This window comes from Lemur catta, chromosome 10 (genome assembly GCF_020740605.2).
Source record: "Lemur catta isolate mLemCat1 chromosome 10, mLemCat1.pri, whole genome shotgun sequence".
Lineage (NCBI taxonomy): Eukaryota > Metazoa > Chordata > Mammalia > Primates > Lemuridae > Lemur > Lemur catta.
Window position 1 is genome coordinate 88,693,850 of NC_059137.1, and position 12,072 is coordinate 88,705,921.

General features: G+C 52.9%; 1 protein-coding gene across 3 annotated transcripts in view; it reads right to left on the reverse strand.

The window, feature by feature from the left end:
- The window catches only part of PHF2 (PHD finger protein 2), a 95,862-nt gene that overhangs the window by 35,822 nt on the left and 47,968 nt on the right, over positions 1-12,072 (reverse strand). For all 3 annotated transcript variants that reach the window (XM_045562199.1, XM_045562198.1, XM_045562200.1), the window contains exons 2-3: positions 9,566-9,651; positions 3,430-3,544 (exon numbers count right to left, since the gene is read on the reverse strand). In XM_045562199.1, the coding sequence (XP_045418155.1) occupies positions 3,430-3,544; positions 9,566-9,651 (201 nt within the window). The remainder of the gene's footprint in view (positions 1-3,429; positions 3,545-9,565; positions 9,652-12,072) is intronic.

The window sequence follows — 12,072 nt, forward strand, 5'->3', positions numbered from 1 at the left end:
TGAAGAAAGGAACAGAACAAATATTTGAAGTAATAATGGCTCAGAATTTTCCAAATGTAATGACAGACATGAAACCACAGATCCAGAAAGCTCAGACAACACTAAGCAGGATAAATATCAAAAATTCTACACCTAGGCATATCATATTCAAACCAAAGACAAACAAGTATCTTGAAAGAAGTCAGGTAAGAGAGGTCAACTTTCAGCATGACAATAAAACTGGTGAAAATTATTTATAAAGCAACTATTCAAAGCCTCTGGAAATGGTCCTAAAGCAAAGAAGAATCATCTATTCAAGAAGCTCTCTAGGAACTCAGTATGAAAGGCAAGAGTCTCTGATATTTGAACCAATCCTGCTCCCTCCCTTCACTTTCGTGGCTCAGTGAGGTGGAGATTCCACTCACTCCCAAATGCTGCAGACAAGAACACGGGCTCTCTCCCCACCAGCTCCCAGCTGCAGGGCTTTCTTCCTGGGGGGAGCAGGACCTCTGTTTCTCATTCTGCCCCAGCTATCTGTTGCCAAGGCTAAGTCCTGGGCAAGTACTGCCAAGAGGCAGGGGCTGCCTGCTTGCACTCAGCCCCAACTCATGGAGCTGAGAGAACTGGGTGGGGCCCTGACCACCCTTGCCCTGCCACTTCTATTCAGGGTTATACTGGAGGTTCTTGCCATAGCACTTAGGCAAGAAAAAGAAATACAAGTCACCCAAATTGGAAAGGAAAGAGTAAAATTATCTCTATCTGCAAATGACATGCTCTTATGTATAGAAAGTCCCAAGGAACCCATTAAAAAACTATTGGAATTAATAAACTAGTTCAACAAGGTTGCAGGATACAAGATCAATATATAAAATCAATTGTATTTCTATGTACTAGCAATGAACATTCTGAAAATAAAACAATTCCATTTATGAGAGCACCAAAAAGAATAAAATGCTTAGGAATAAATTTAACAAAGGAAGTGTAAAACTTATACTCTGAAAACTATAAAGCATTGTTGAAAGAAATTTGAAAAATGTAAATAAATGGAAAAGCATCCATGTTCATAGGTCAGAAGATTAAACATTTTTAAGATGGCAATACTCCCAAAGTGATCTACAGATTGAACACAATCCCTTTCAGAATCCCAACTGACATCTTTCTAGAAATTGATAAGCTGATCTTAAAATTCATATGGACATGCAAGGGACCCAGACTGACCAAAACAAACTTGAAAAAGAAAAAGTTGGAGGACTCACACTTTCTGATTTCAAAACTTATTAGAGAGCTATAGTAATCAAGATAGTGTGGTACTGACATAAGGATAGACATAGATCAGAGGAATAGAATTGAATATCCAGAAGTAAACATGTATATCTATGGCCAATTGATTTTGACAAGGGTGCCATGACCATTTAATAGCAAAAGTACAGTCTTTTCAACAAACGGTACTGAGACAAATGGATAGCTGCATGCAAAAAAATGAAGTTAGATCCTTACCTCACACCACATGTAAAAATTAGCTAAAAATATATCAAAGAACAAACTGTACCTGCTAAAACTACAAAACTCTTAGAAGAAAACAAAGAGATAAATCTTTATGACTTTGGATTTGACAACAGACTCTTAGATACAACAACAAAAGCACAAGCAACAAAAAGAAATAGATAAATTGGATTTAAAATTAAAAACTTTCTGCTTCTAAGTACACTGTCAAGAAAGTGAAAAGAGTATTTGTAAATCATATATTTGATAACAGACTTGTATCTAGAATACACTATATAAAGAACTTTGAAATTTAATAATAAAAAGACAAAAAAATTAAAAACAAGCAAAGGATCTGAATAGTTATTTCTCCAAGGAAAATATACAAAGATCTATATGCACATGAAAAGATGCTCAACATCTTCAATTATTAGACAAACATAGATCAAGATACAATGAGATAATCACTTCCCACCCACTAGGATGGCCAGAATAAAGGAGTCAGATAATAACAAGTGCTGGTGAGGATGTGAAGAAATTGGAACTTTCACACGCTGCTGGCAGGAATGCCAAATAGTGCAGCTGCTTTGGAAAACAGCCTGGCAGTTCCTCAATCAAACAAACATGGAGTTACCATACAACTCAGTAATTCCACTGCTTAAAAAAATAAAGACATATATTCACACAAAAACTTGTACACAAATGTTTACAGCAGAACTATTCATAGGAGCCCAAAAGTGGAAATAACACAAATGCCCATCATTTGATGAATGGGTAGATAAAATATCCACATGGAATATCTATATGACGGAGTGTGATTCGGCCATAGAAAGGGAATGAGGTACTGACACAGGCTACAACATGGATGAACCTTGAAAATGTTCTGCTAAATGAAACAAGCCAGTCACACACATATTGTACAATTCCATTTGCATTATGTCCAAAGTCAGTAAATCCATAAAGATAAGAAAGCATACCAATAGTAGCTTAGGGCTGTGGGTGGGGGGTGGTGATGGGAAGACAGGGGCGATGGAGAAAGGTTACGGGATTCTTTTTGGGGTGATGCAAATGTTCCAAAATTGACTGGTGATGGCGCGCGTATCTGTGAACACAGTAACACCCACTGAACTGTACCCTTTAAACGGGTGAACTGGGTCTATGAACTGTGCATCAGTCGGGGGGGTAGTAAAGAGCAGGCAGAGGGGAAAGCGCCTTACCCATAGATGAGCGCGGATAAGAGTTCCTCTGCATTTCGCATCAGAAATCACGCCAGCAAGAAGGGAATGGGGTGAAATATTCAAAGTATCAAAAGAAAAAAACCCACCAACTTAGAATTCTTTGCCCAGTGAAACTGTCCTTTAAAAGTGAAGGAGAAATAAAGACTTCGTCAGCAAACAGAAGCCATCTCCAGCCCGTGATGCACCACCGGACAGGGGAGCAGCTTCCCCCACATGGCTCCTTCCTTACCAGGAGCAGCGCCCCGCTGCGTCCTCCCTGAGGCCTGAGTTCTGTCCCCTGGCCTCATGCAGAGTAAGGGTGGGGGCGGCGGGGGTCTCTGAGAGGGAGCCTGTGGAGCAGAGGGAGGCCCAAGAGCCACAGACTCAGGACAGCATCTGGCAAGTGTCCGGCACACCCAGGTGGGGAGAGAGGTTCTTCTGCCCAGAGGACAACAGTTAGCACCGCTTGTCCCCTCACCCGCAGAGGGGTTCTGACAAAGGGAAGGAGAGTTCGGCCCATCTGCCAGGAGCACTGGGGTTGCAGTGGGGGCTACATTGCCTCCAGGGGACAGGTTCGCTGTTCCCCACTTTCCCAGCATCGGGAGCCCCTGACGATGGACAGGACAGACGGAAGGACAGACATACAGAGTGCGTGTCCCCTGGCTGCAGTTGATGGGGCATGGTGGGGGGGGGCAGTGCCTGAGGAGGGGAAGGGCGGCCCCTGGGGCTCCCCACGCCCACCGGGCCCCACCTGGGAAAAGTCCGGCTCCGCAGCTCCTTGATGAAGAGCTGGCTGCCGTTCTGCACAGGCTTGACGTCGGGTGCCTGCCCGGGGCCGTGTTTGTGCCAGGTCCGCTTCTTCTTCACTGTGGAGGGAGAGAGGAGGTGGGGCCCATGCCTCCCTTGAGGACCCCAGCCCACCCAGCTCCCCTCCATGCACACAGTGAGGAGGCCACCCTCTCCCCAGCCTCAGGTCCGCACCCACCCCACACCCCCCCAACGCACGACACTGCCGTCCACTGCTCCCCGACACAGAAGCTGGGGTCTCCAAGGACCCCTCCTCCTTCAGGCCCCAAGTCTGCCAAGACCACTGCAGAGGCACTGCCCGACAAGGTCCCTAGCTAAGGTTCAGCCTCACCATCCCATGGCTGGATGCCACTGCCTGCCTGGTCTCCAGAGTCAGACCCTGTCACCTCCCTGTTGGGACCATCACTGCCTTAACAGTCCCGGCCAAGGGTAGAGGGAGCCTGGACCCCACGGTCTTGTTCCCCTCCTCCCACCTCCCCAGTCAGTGCACAGCCCCTCTCCTCTGGGCTGCCCCCCACATGCTTCTCACAGCCTCCCTGCACTGCCTACTTCCTCAGGTTGCCCTAGGGTACAACTCCTCCAGGGCTCCAGGCACACACAGCTTGGACTTTTTACATGTGCGTGTGTGTATCCGTCCCAGTTGGACTGCACACCCATGCAACAATGTGTGCACAAGCACACATATACAGGCACGCTTGCACACGCGCACGCACACACACCCCTACAGACCTCCAAGCCCCGCGCACACCCACCCATCCCTACTGAAGGGAGGGAAGCAATTTCCTCTCCACCCTCCCACGTCCCTGACTCCTAGCCTCCTACTCACCCAGAGCACACCCTAAGTAACTCAGGTGAGGTTGGCCACCAGGGCATGCAGATGCCCTCCCTGGGGGCTGCTTGGCTGAGTCTGAAGCAGACAGACCTCTGGGCAGTCAGGAGACTGGATTCAAGAGCAGAGCTGGGTAGAACCCGCAGGGTGCCCATCCTTCACAATGAGGATGCAGTGAGGGCTGCAGGGGAGGGGGTTGTGGACCCAGAAAGACATGTGTCCCCATCCTCCTGAGGCCTGGTGGTTGCGGGGACAAAGGAAGCTGATGACTGCCCACTGATAATGACTGTCCCTAAGCAGGACCTGCTACCAGCACAGCCCAGGAAAGGGCAGGGGCAGGTGGGGCCGGGGCCTTTGGTTTGCAAAGAACCTTCCCACTGTGCTTGATCCCCGTGTCCAGGACTCAGGTGGGCATCATGGAAAACTGGGAAGAGCCTGCAGAGTCAGGGCTGGAAGCCAGGACTTCTGATTGCAGCATCGGGCACAGATGAGGCAATCAAAAAGGTTCAAGTCTTTCCTGCCCAACCATCTAGCTGTGTGACCTCGGGCAAGTTTCTTGATATCTCTGCGCCTCACCTCTAACAGAGAGATGTTCACACCAGCTTGTGGGGGGGCTGTGGGGTGTCAGTCAGCACACTCCCAGCGCCTGCTCCAGGGCTCTGCTGGGCCCCCCTTCTCACGGCAGAGCTACCTGGTGCAGCAGATGCTTGTTCCCGGGCCTGGTGCTTGTACCAGACCCTCGGGCTCATCCCTGCGTGCCCCCCGAGGCCAGGGCCAGGCCCAGCACATAGCGGGCACAGAGGAAGTGTCAGTGAGCAGACGGGGTCCCCCTCATCACCACACTGGCCGCTGAGCTCAGGGCACCTTAGAAGGGGATGTGGATGCAGCTGCCTTTGAGACTGTCAGCGGGAACAGGCTCGGTCCAACCCACGCGCCTGGCCTCTTGGCGCCAGCTTGCGCCAGGCGATGCTGAGGCCACAGGTAACTCTGACCTGCTCTCCTGGCACAGTTTATGAGCACTCGCTGAGTGGCTCAGCTCTGCGCAAGGCTGGGGACACGGGGGTGGGTGTCACCGCAGTGACAGATGGCTGGGAGCCCCTGCTTCTTAAAGAGCTCAGATGAACGGGGGCCTAGGCAGGCCCTGAGGGTGTGCGTGCTCAGGTGCTCAGCCAGGGGCATGGGTTCGGCCCCGGGGAAACAGAGGCAGTTATGTGCACTCCAAGAGGAGCCAAGAGGGCCCAGAGAGGAAGCTTCCAGATCTGGGCTTTCTGCACCAAGCGAGGCCTCCCTGGCTACCTTGGAGTCACCGGCTGTGAGGAGCAGGGAGTGTGAGCAGGGATGGGACGAGGCCCAGGATGGCAGGGGCGCAGGTGAGAGCCGGCAGTAGCCCTGCTGGTCACGTGGCAGCAGTGACGCTGCAGCTAGGCGAGGCCTCGGGGCTGGCTGGGGAGACTGAGGAAGGGGAGGTGGCACCACAGAAATGGTGCAGGTACACGTGGTCACTATTTCGTCAACCCCAGCTCCTGTCTGAGGACGCTAGATGTGGCCAGGTCCCCTAGGCTAATGCCCCTCCTCTCCTCTCTCATGGGGCGGGGTCCCCACTTGACTGATGCAGAATCTGAGCCCAGAGATGTGGAGCTGTGCCAGGGTCTCCAGCAGAAGGTAACAGAGTGCCCTGGCCCGGGAGGCCACGTGGGGAAACTGATAACTCTGTCCCCGTGATGGTGCACCACAGACACGGGTGAGTGGTGTCCCCCTAACCCTGCAGGACAGGACAGTCACAGCCTGTCTCAGGGATGAGGAGCGTCTGTCCAGTAAGGTAAGTGACCTCCTGTCAGCCGCAGAGCTGTGATTCAGAGCTGCTGCTAACCGCTTTGCCGCTCCCTCCTGTGCCTTTTTGTCAGATGGGGACGCCGAGCCGAGTTCCTGGTCGGGAACCCCGGGCCCTGTGCCAAATCTGTGCCAGTCAGGTAAACCCGCGGGGCCCACGGCCAAGACCAGTTCAAGGGACACAACAGGACACCACAGGGAGGGACTCTACAATCTGCACCGTCAAGGCTTTCATAAAGAGAAGGCAAAGCGTGAGGACCGGGCGGCAGGCACAGCTCACTCTGGGAACCGGGCAATGTCCCTGTCCCCATCCCCGTACTGCTGTGAACCCCACCGCCAGGCCAGGCGGCAGGAGCAGGAAAGGTAGAGGCAGGGTCGGGGCCTCCAGAGGGCTCTGGGTTCCAGGGCTGGGAGCCTCCCCGGGATGTGAAGGAGCCCTCTGTCGCCAAGGCGCCTCGGGGTGGAAAGTGCGACTGGAGTGGGGGTGTCACGGGCAGGCTCTGGCCACAGCAGACTCGTTCCAAGTCTGAGCATGCGCACTGGCGAAGGTGCGAGAACCGGTGCTCTGTCCCTGTAGGAGCACACGTCCCTCGGTAACGACTCAGAATTCGGCGCTCACAGGCACTATGCTCACTGCTGTGGACTGAAGTTCGTGTCTCACCAAAATTCGTGTTGAAATCCAACCCCCAGGGCGACGGTACCAGGAGGTGGGGCTGTTGGGAGGCGATGAGGTCATGGGGGGAGCCTATGAATGGGATTAGTCCTTATGAAGGAGGCCTCAGAGAGCTGCCTCACCCCTTCCACCATGTCAGGAGGTGCCCTTGGCGATGGCGGGGTCCCCACCAGACACTGAACCTGTTGGCACCCTGATCTTGGACTTCCAGCCTCAGAACTATGAGAAATAAATTTTCTATTACTGAAGTCCCCCAGTCTGTGGTATTTTGTTATAGCAGCCCAAATGGACTAAGATACACACAGAAATGCACACATGCACATGCATAGACATGTACACACACATATATGCACACATGCACACACGTGCACAGCCAGGGAAGGGCTGGGGTCCCACCAGCTGCACTCCCAGCACTGTCTGCTGGTCTAGAACATCACTCTCCGGGAAGTAGGCCTTAGGCCACAGAAAGCGGATCCTGCACTTGGCTCTTAGCTGCTATAAAGAACAGGTGGGGACCACCAGGCCTCTGCCCAAACTGCCCCCTAAGCACTGGGGCTGGCTCTGGGTGAGGCAGGCACACACGCCTCCTACAGCGGGCAGGCTGCCATTGTTGGGCAGAGGCTGTTTCTGGGGGCACGGGGGATGCTGGAGAAATCAAAACTGTGCACTCACCAGTGTGCACAACATGCACAACATGCACAACCTGCCCAGCCCTCGCACCCCCCCATTGCCCTACCCCAGTCCCAACTCAAAAGAGAGTCCTCAGGTGAGGACCCTTCGGAACATGTGCTGACTGCCAGGGTGAGAGGCTCCTGGCCTGGGGTTTCCAACTCCTCTCTAAGAATCTGGAACCACCGTCTCAAGTGACGAACACACGCACCTGCCGCACAAACCACACAAGAGCAGCGCCACCCCCAGCATGCTCCTGAGCACCCTGCCAGGGCCCCTCAGCCAGTCCTCCACCCAGGGGAGCACCTCCTGGGGTATCCTGGCTCCAACCCTGCTCTGCCCTGGCACCTGCCCCCCAGGCCCCATGGTGCAGCCCCAGGTCCTGCCAGAAGCTTGTCTCATTCCTGTCGTGAAGACAACCAGGCCCTGAGCTTTCCAGATGGGCTCAGTGAGGTGCTGGAAACACCTGGTTAACCCAAGAGGGATGATCCTTCTTATCCTTTATCTGTTTTGAAGCAGTGACCAGACGATGGGTTAATTCACTTGCCACAAAGCAGATATACTCTGAGTATAAATGCAGCCCCTGAGGGGGTGAAAGCAATTTAGGAATCCTGGAACCTCCCCCAAACAGACCATTGGCCTGGAAAGTTCAGGAAGAGCCACCAGCCTACTCGTCTTCACCCACGCATGTACCTGCTGGTGTTTTGCCAGGGACTGAGGCTACACTGGGGAACAAGGTTGAGAGCTGAAACAATGGAGTTCCCACCGTCACCCAGCGATGGATGGGCACAGGCCAGGCACAAAGCGCTCAGAGATGCCAAAACACAGCTACAAGGTCCCTGAAGTGGTGAGACGCCCCCACCCCACCCCAGTGCCCAGCGTCACACGAGGCACCAGGCCAAGCCCCCAAAGCTCCCTTAACACTCGGCCCACAGAACGGGGGTGCTGGGGTGGCTTCCACCCATTGTCTGTGTCCTTCCTTTACCTCCCTTGGAATCACTGGACTCATCCTACGTGGGTTGTGGGGGTCTGGACCCTCAGCTTGTGACTGAGAACTTGGAGGGGGGCTCACTTAGAAGGGGAGTGACTTCGAGTGGCCGTGGCTTAGAGCCAGATGCAGCCCCCACCCGACTTTGCCCTGGGCTCAGCTAGTCCAGGGATCAGGACAGCAGGGCTGTGATCGGCTGACAGAGCCAGGGCCCAAGTCCAGCCTGAAGCTTCCATGAGCACCCAAGACCCTCAGCTCAGGCAGAAGCCAGGGGCCATGTTAACACTCGCATACCTGCATCCATGCCATCTGTCCTGTCCCTAGGCCACACCCCTCCCGAGGTCCTTGAAACCACAGCACAGCTCCCCCCTTGTAACCTGGGCTCAACCTTGGAGCTCAAGGCTCACATCACCTCCAGCCCACCTGGATGAACCTGCACAGCATGAGCCACGCCTGCACCTTGGGAGCCCCCTAAGGACCCACCACGCCTGAGAGGGACCAGAGGAAAAGGGAGGGTGAATATAGCCTTTAGCCCTTGGGACACAAACAGCAGGCAGTGTGGAAAAGGCAAAGGCCCCCTAAGATTCTCTGCAGAGCAGGAGGTGGGTAGGACAAGGGGGGCTAGAGAGGGGAGGACAGAGCCCACCAACAAATGCATGTACCCAGAAAACAGGTGGTCTGGGCCCAGCCCTGTGTGGTAGTGGCCCCTGGGCACGGCTGGGCTGGGGGCCCGTGGATGGCATCTGCATCACCATTTACCCAAGTCTGTGTCCCCCAACTCAGCTGGCCCGGCCACCGCAGGTACTGAGTGTGTGCCCTCTGCCTAGGCCTCGAAGGCCCGTGGGGTCTTTGCACAGCTGCCTCTGTGGTCAGGAGCCAATGTGGAGGGGCTGTAGCAGGCCCAGCGAAACTACAAGGGATAGTAAGCTAGGCTGGCAGGGCCCCAGCAGCGGGGGTCCCCAGGTTCTGGTGCTACCCAGGGCATTTCATCCTCAGCAACCCGAGGCCTACACCCAGGCCCAGCAGAGAACCTGCGCTCCATGCAGCCCAGGCAGGGTGGACCCAGCTCTGATCGATGAGGAGGTACTTACAGGTGGACTTCCCGTGGGTTTTCTCGCAGTTCGGGCAGTGGTATATGTCAATGTCCGGCGCCTCCTCCTCTTCCACCCCAACACAGCTGAAATGGGACGAAACAGACCATTACCCATGCGCTCAACAGCCCCTCCAGTGCTTTCCATCTGCCAAGCTCTAGGGAGGGTCCCTGCTCACCAGCTAGGGACCTGGACCAACAGAGCAGGTCCCCCTATAGGGACATTGGTCCATGGGGAGGGAGGGTGGAGGGAACGGAATGCAGAAATGTCCTCCTGGAAGGGCATCTACGGCATGGGACCCAGATACAGCATCTGAACATGCTCCACCATGAGGATCCACTGAATAGGCCGCTGGCAGGTCTGCCTGAGTGAGGGCCACCACCATCCTGTCCCCTCGGGACACACGGAGGATGAGGGGGGTCTTGGAGCCAGGATGCCCCCATTGCTTTAGCAAGAGCAGCCTAGGGGGCAGACAGCACCAGGGCAGCCCCCTCAGGCAGGCTATGCCAAAGCCACCTGTCCAGCTCATCTTCAGGGGGCCAGAGACAGGCCTGGGCTGCCGCCTAGAAGCCTGGCCTGGGGACATGTTAGGACTTCAGGGACTGTGACCCCCTCCTCCCTCCCACCCTAGAGTTCCTCCAGGCCCCTGCAAATCTGCTCAGAAACTTAGCACTGGAGAGAGCCGCCCATTATGCAGACACTAGCCTGGACACAGGCTTCAAGCCATTTAAGAAATGACCCCAGAGGGTGTCAAAGGACAGTACCTAAGAAATCAGCAAACTCTACAGAAGCAAACCCAGAAAAATGGAAATGTTCTGTTCCTTTTTGACGTCTTCTACTTTTTTTGGCGGAAAGCGACATAAGGGTGGCCATCCACATGTAAAGAGGTACCCAGAGGAAATGAGAACCCGGTGGATAAAGGGCAGGACACGGGTGCAGGCAACTCCCACAGGGAAAGCACAGCGAACAAACTGGAAAACTTGTTCCACCAGAGAATCAACCAAACCAAAAGTTGGTTCTTTGATAAACCTTTAGCTAGACTGACCATGAAAAAAAGAGAAGACTCAAATTATTCAAATCAGAAATGAAAGTAAAGACATTACTACTGACCTTAAGGAAATGAAAAAGGATTACAAGAGAACACTATCAACAATTATAGGCCAACAAATTAGATAATCTCCATTAGAAAGACAAATTTCTGGATGCACACAAATGACCAAAACCAACTCAAACACACACACACACACACACACACACACACACACACACACACACGCACACACAAATAGAAAATTTGAACAGATTTGTAACAGAGATTAAATCAAAAACTTCCCCCATTAAAAAAAACTCCAGAACTACTGCTAATGAATTCAATCAAACATTTAAAGAAGAGTAACACCAGTCCTTTCAAACTCTTCCAGAAAACAGAAGAGGAGGGAACATATCCTAACTCATTCTCTGAGGCCAGCATCATCCTGAGTCCAAAGCTAAACAAAGACACCGTAAGAGAAGGAAAGTGCAGACCAGTATCTCTTGTTAATAGTGATGTAAAACTCCTCAACAAAGCAGACGGTGCTGAAGGTTTATGAGACAAGACCCCCTCACACAGTCCTCATGGGGGGTGTTGGGGAGCCTTCTAGGAGGTGGTGACACCCGAGTGGGGTGTTGGTGGGTGACTGAGTTTCCAGTTTGGAGGGTCATGAGAAGGAACGGGCTTGCAAGGCTGGCTGGAGAGACTAGACCAGTGTCTCTCCCACCCCAGGTATGGATGGGACCTCTCTCCAGGGGCAGTGATGAAGGTCTTCGACAGAGGTAAGGTTTCTGCAGCTCTCTGTGAGTAGCATGGAGCTGTCAGGCTCTCGCTGTCAGGCCATGAAGATGCCACCCTCCAGCCCTGCCAGCCCAGTAGGACTCCTGTTGCTGATGAACAGCAGCTCTCAGGGTCTAGGTCTGGGTCAGGCAGAAGGGGCTCGACACCTACTTGGGACTGTGTCTCAAGGCAGTTTGCTGCTCTTGGGGTACTGTGTAGAGTTTCAGAAGATGGGAAATGGTCACACAAAGTAAAAGATGGCTCATCTACACTCGGAGCCCCAGGAGGACTTATGGGTGGGAGAGAGGACCCTGCATGCTTGTTCTCTTCCTTCTGCATTGTTAGCTCTTTGAAGACTAGTTGGTGTGTGTTGGCAGCCTCAGCCTCAGCTCAGAGCAAATGATCAATAAACATTTACTGACAGTACTTGCTGCTGGCCATGGTGTAGTCACTGCCTCTCAGTCCTGCTTGCCTGGAGAAAGCTGGCAACATGTTTGCATTCAAGGATGGCACATTTTGTGTGGACACTGTTTTGCTGGGTATTTTTTCCTTCTGATTTATGGTAAAATAAAGTTCTTGGCATAAAAAAAAATCCTCAAAAAAATACTAGCAAATAAAATCCAGGAACACATTAAGGGGACTATCCACCATGACCAAGTGGGATTTATCACAAGAATGCAAGGATGGTTCAACAACT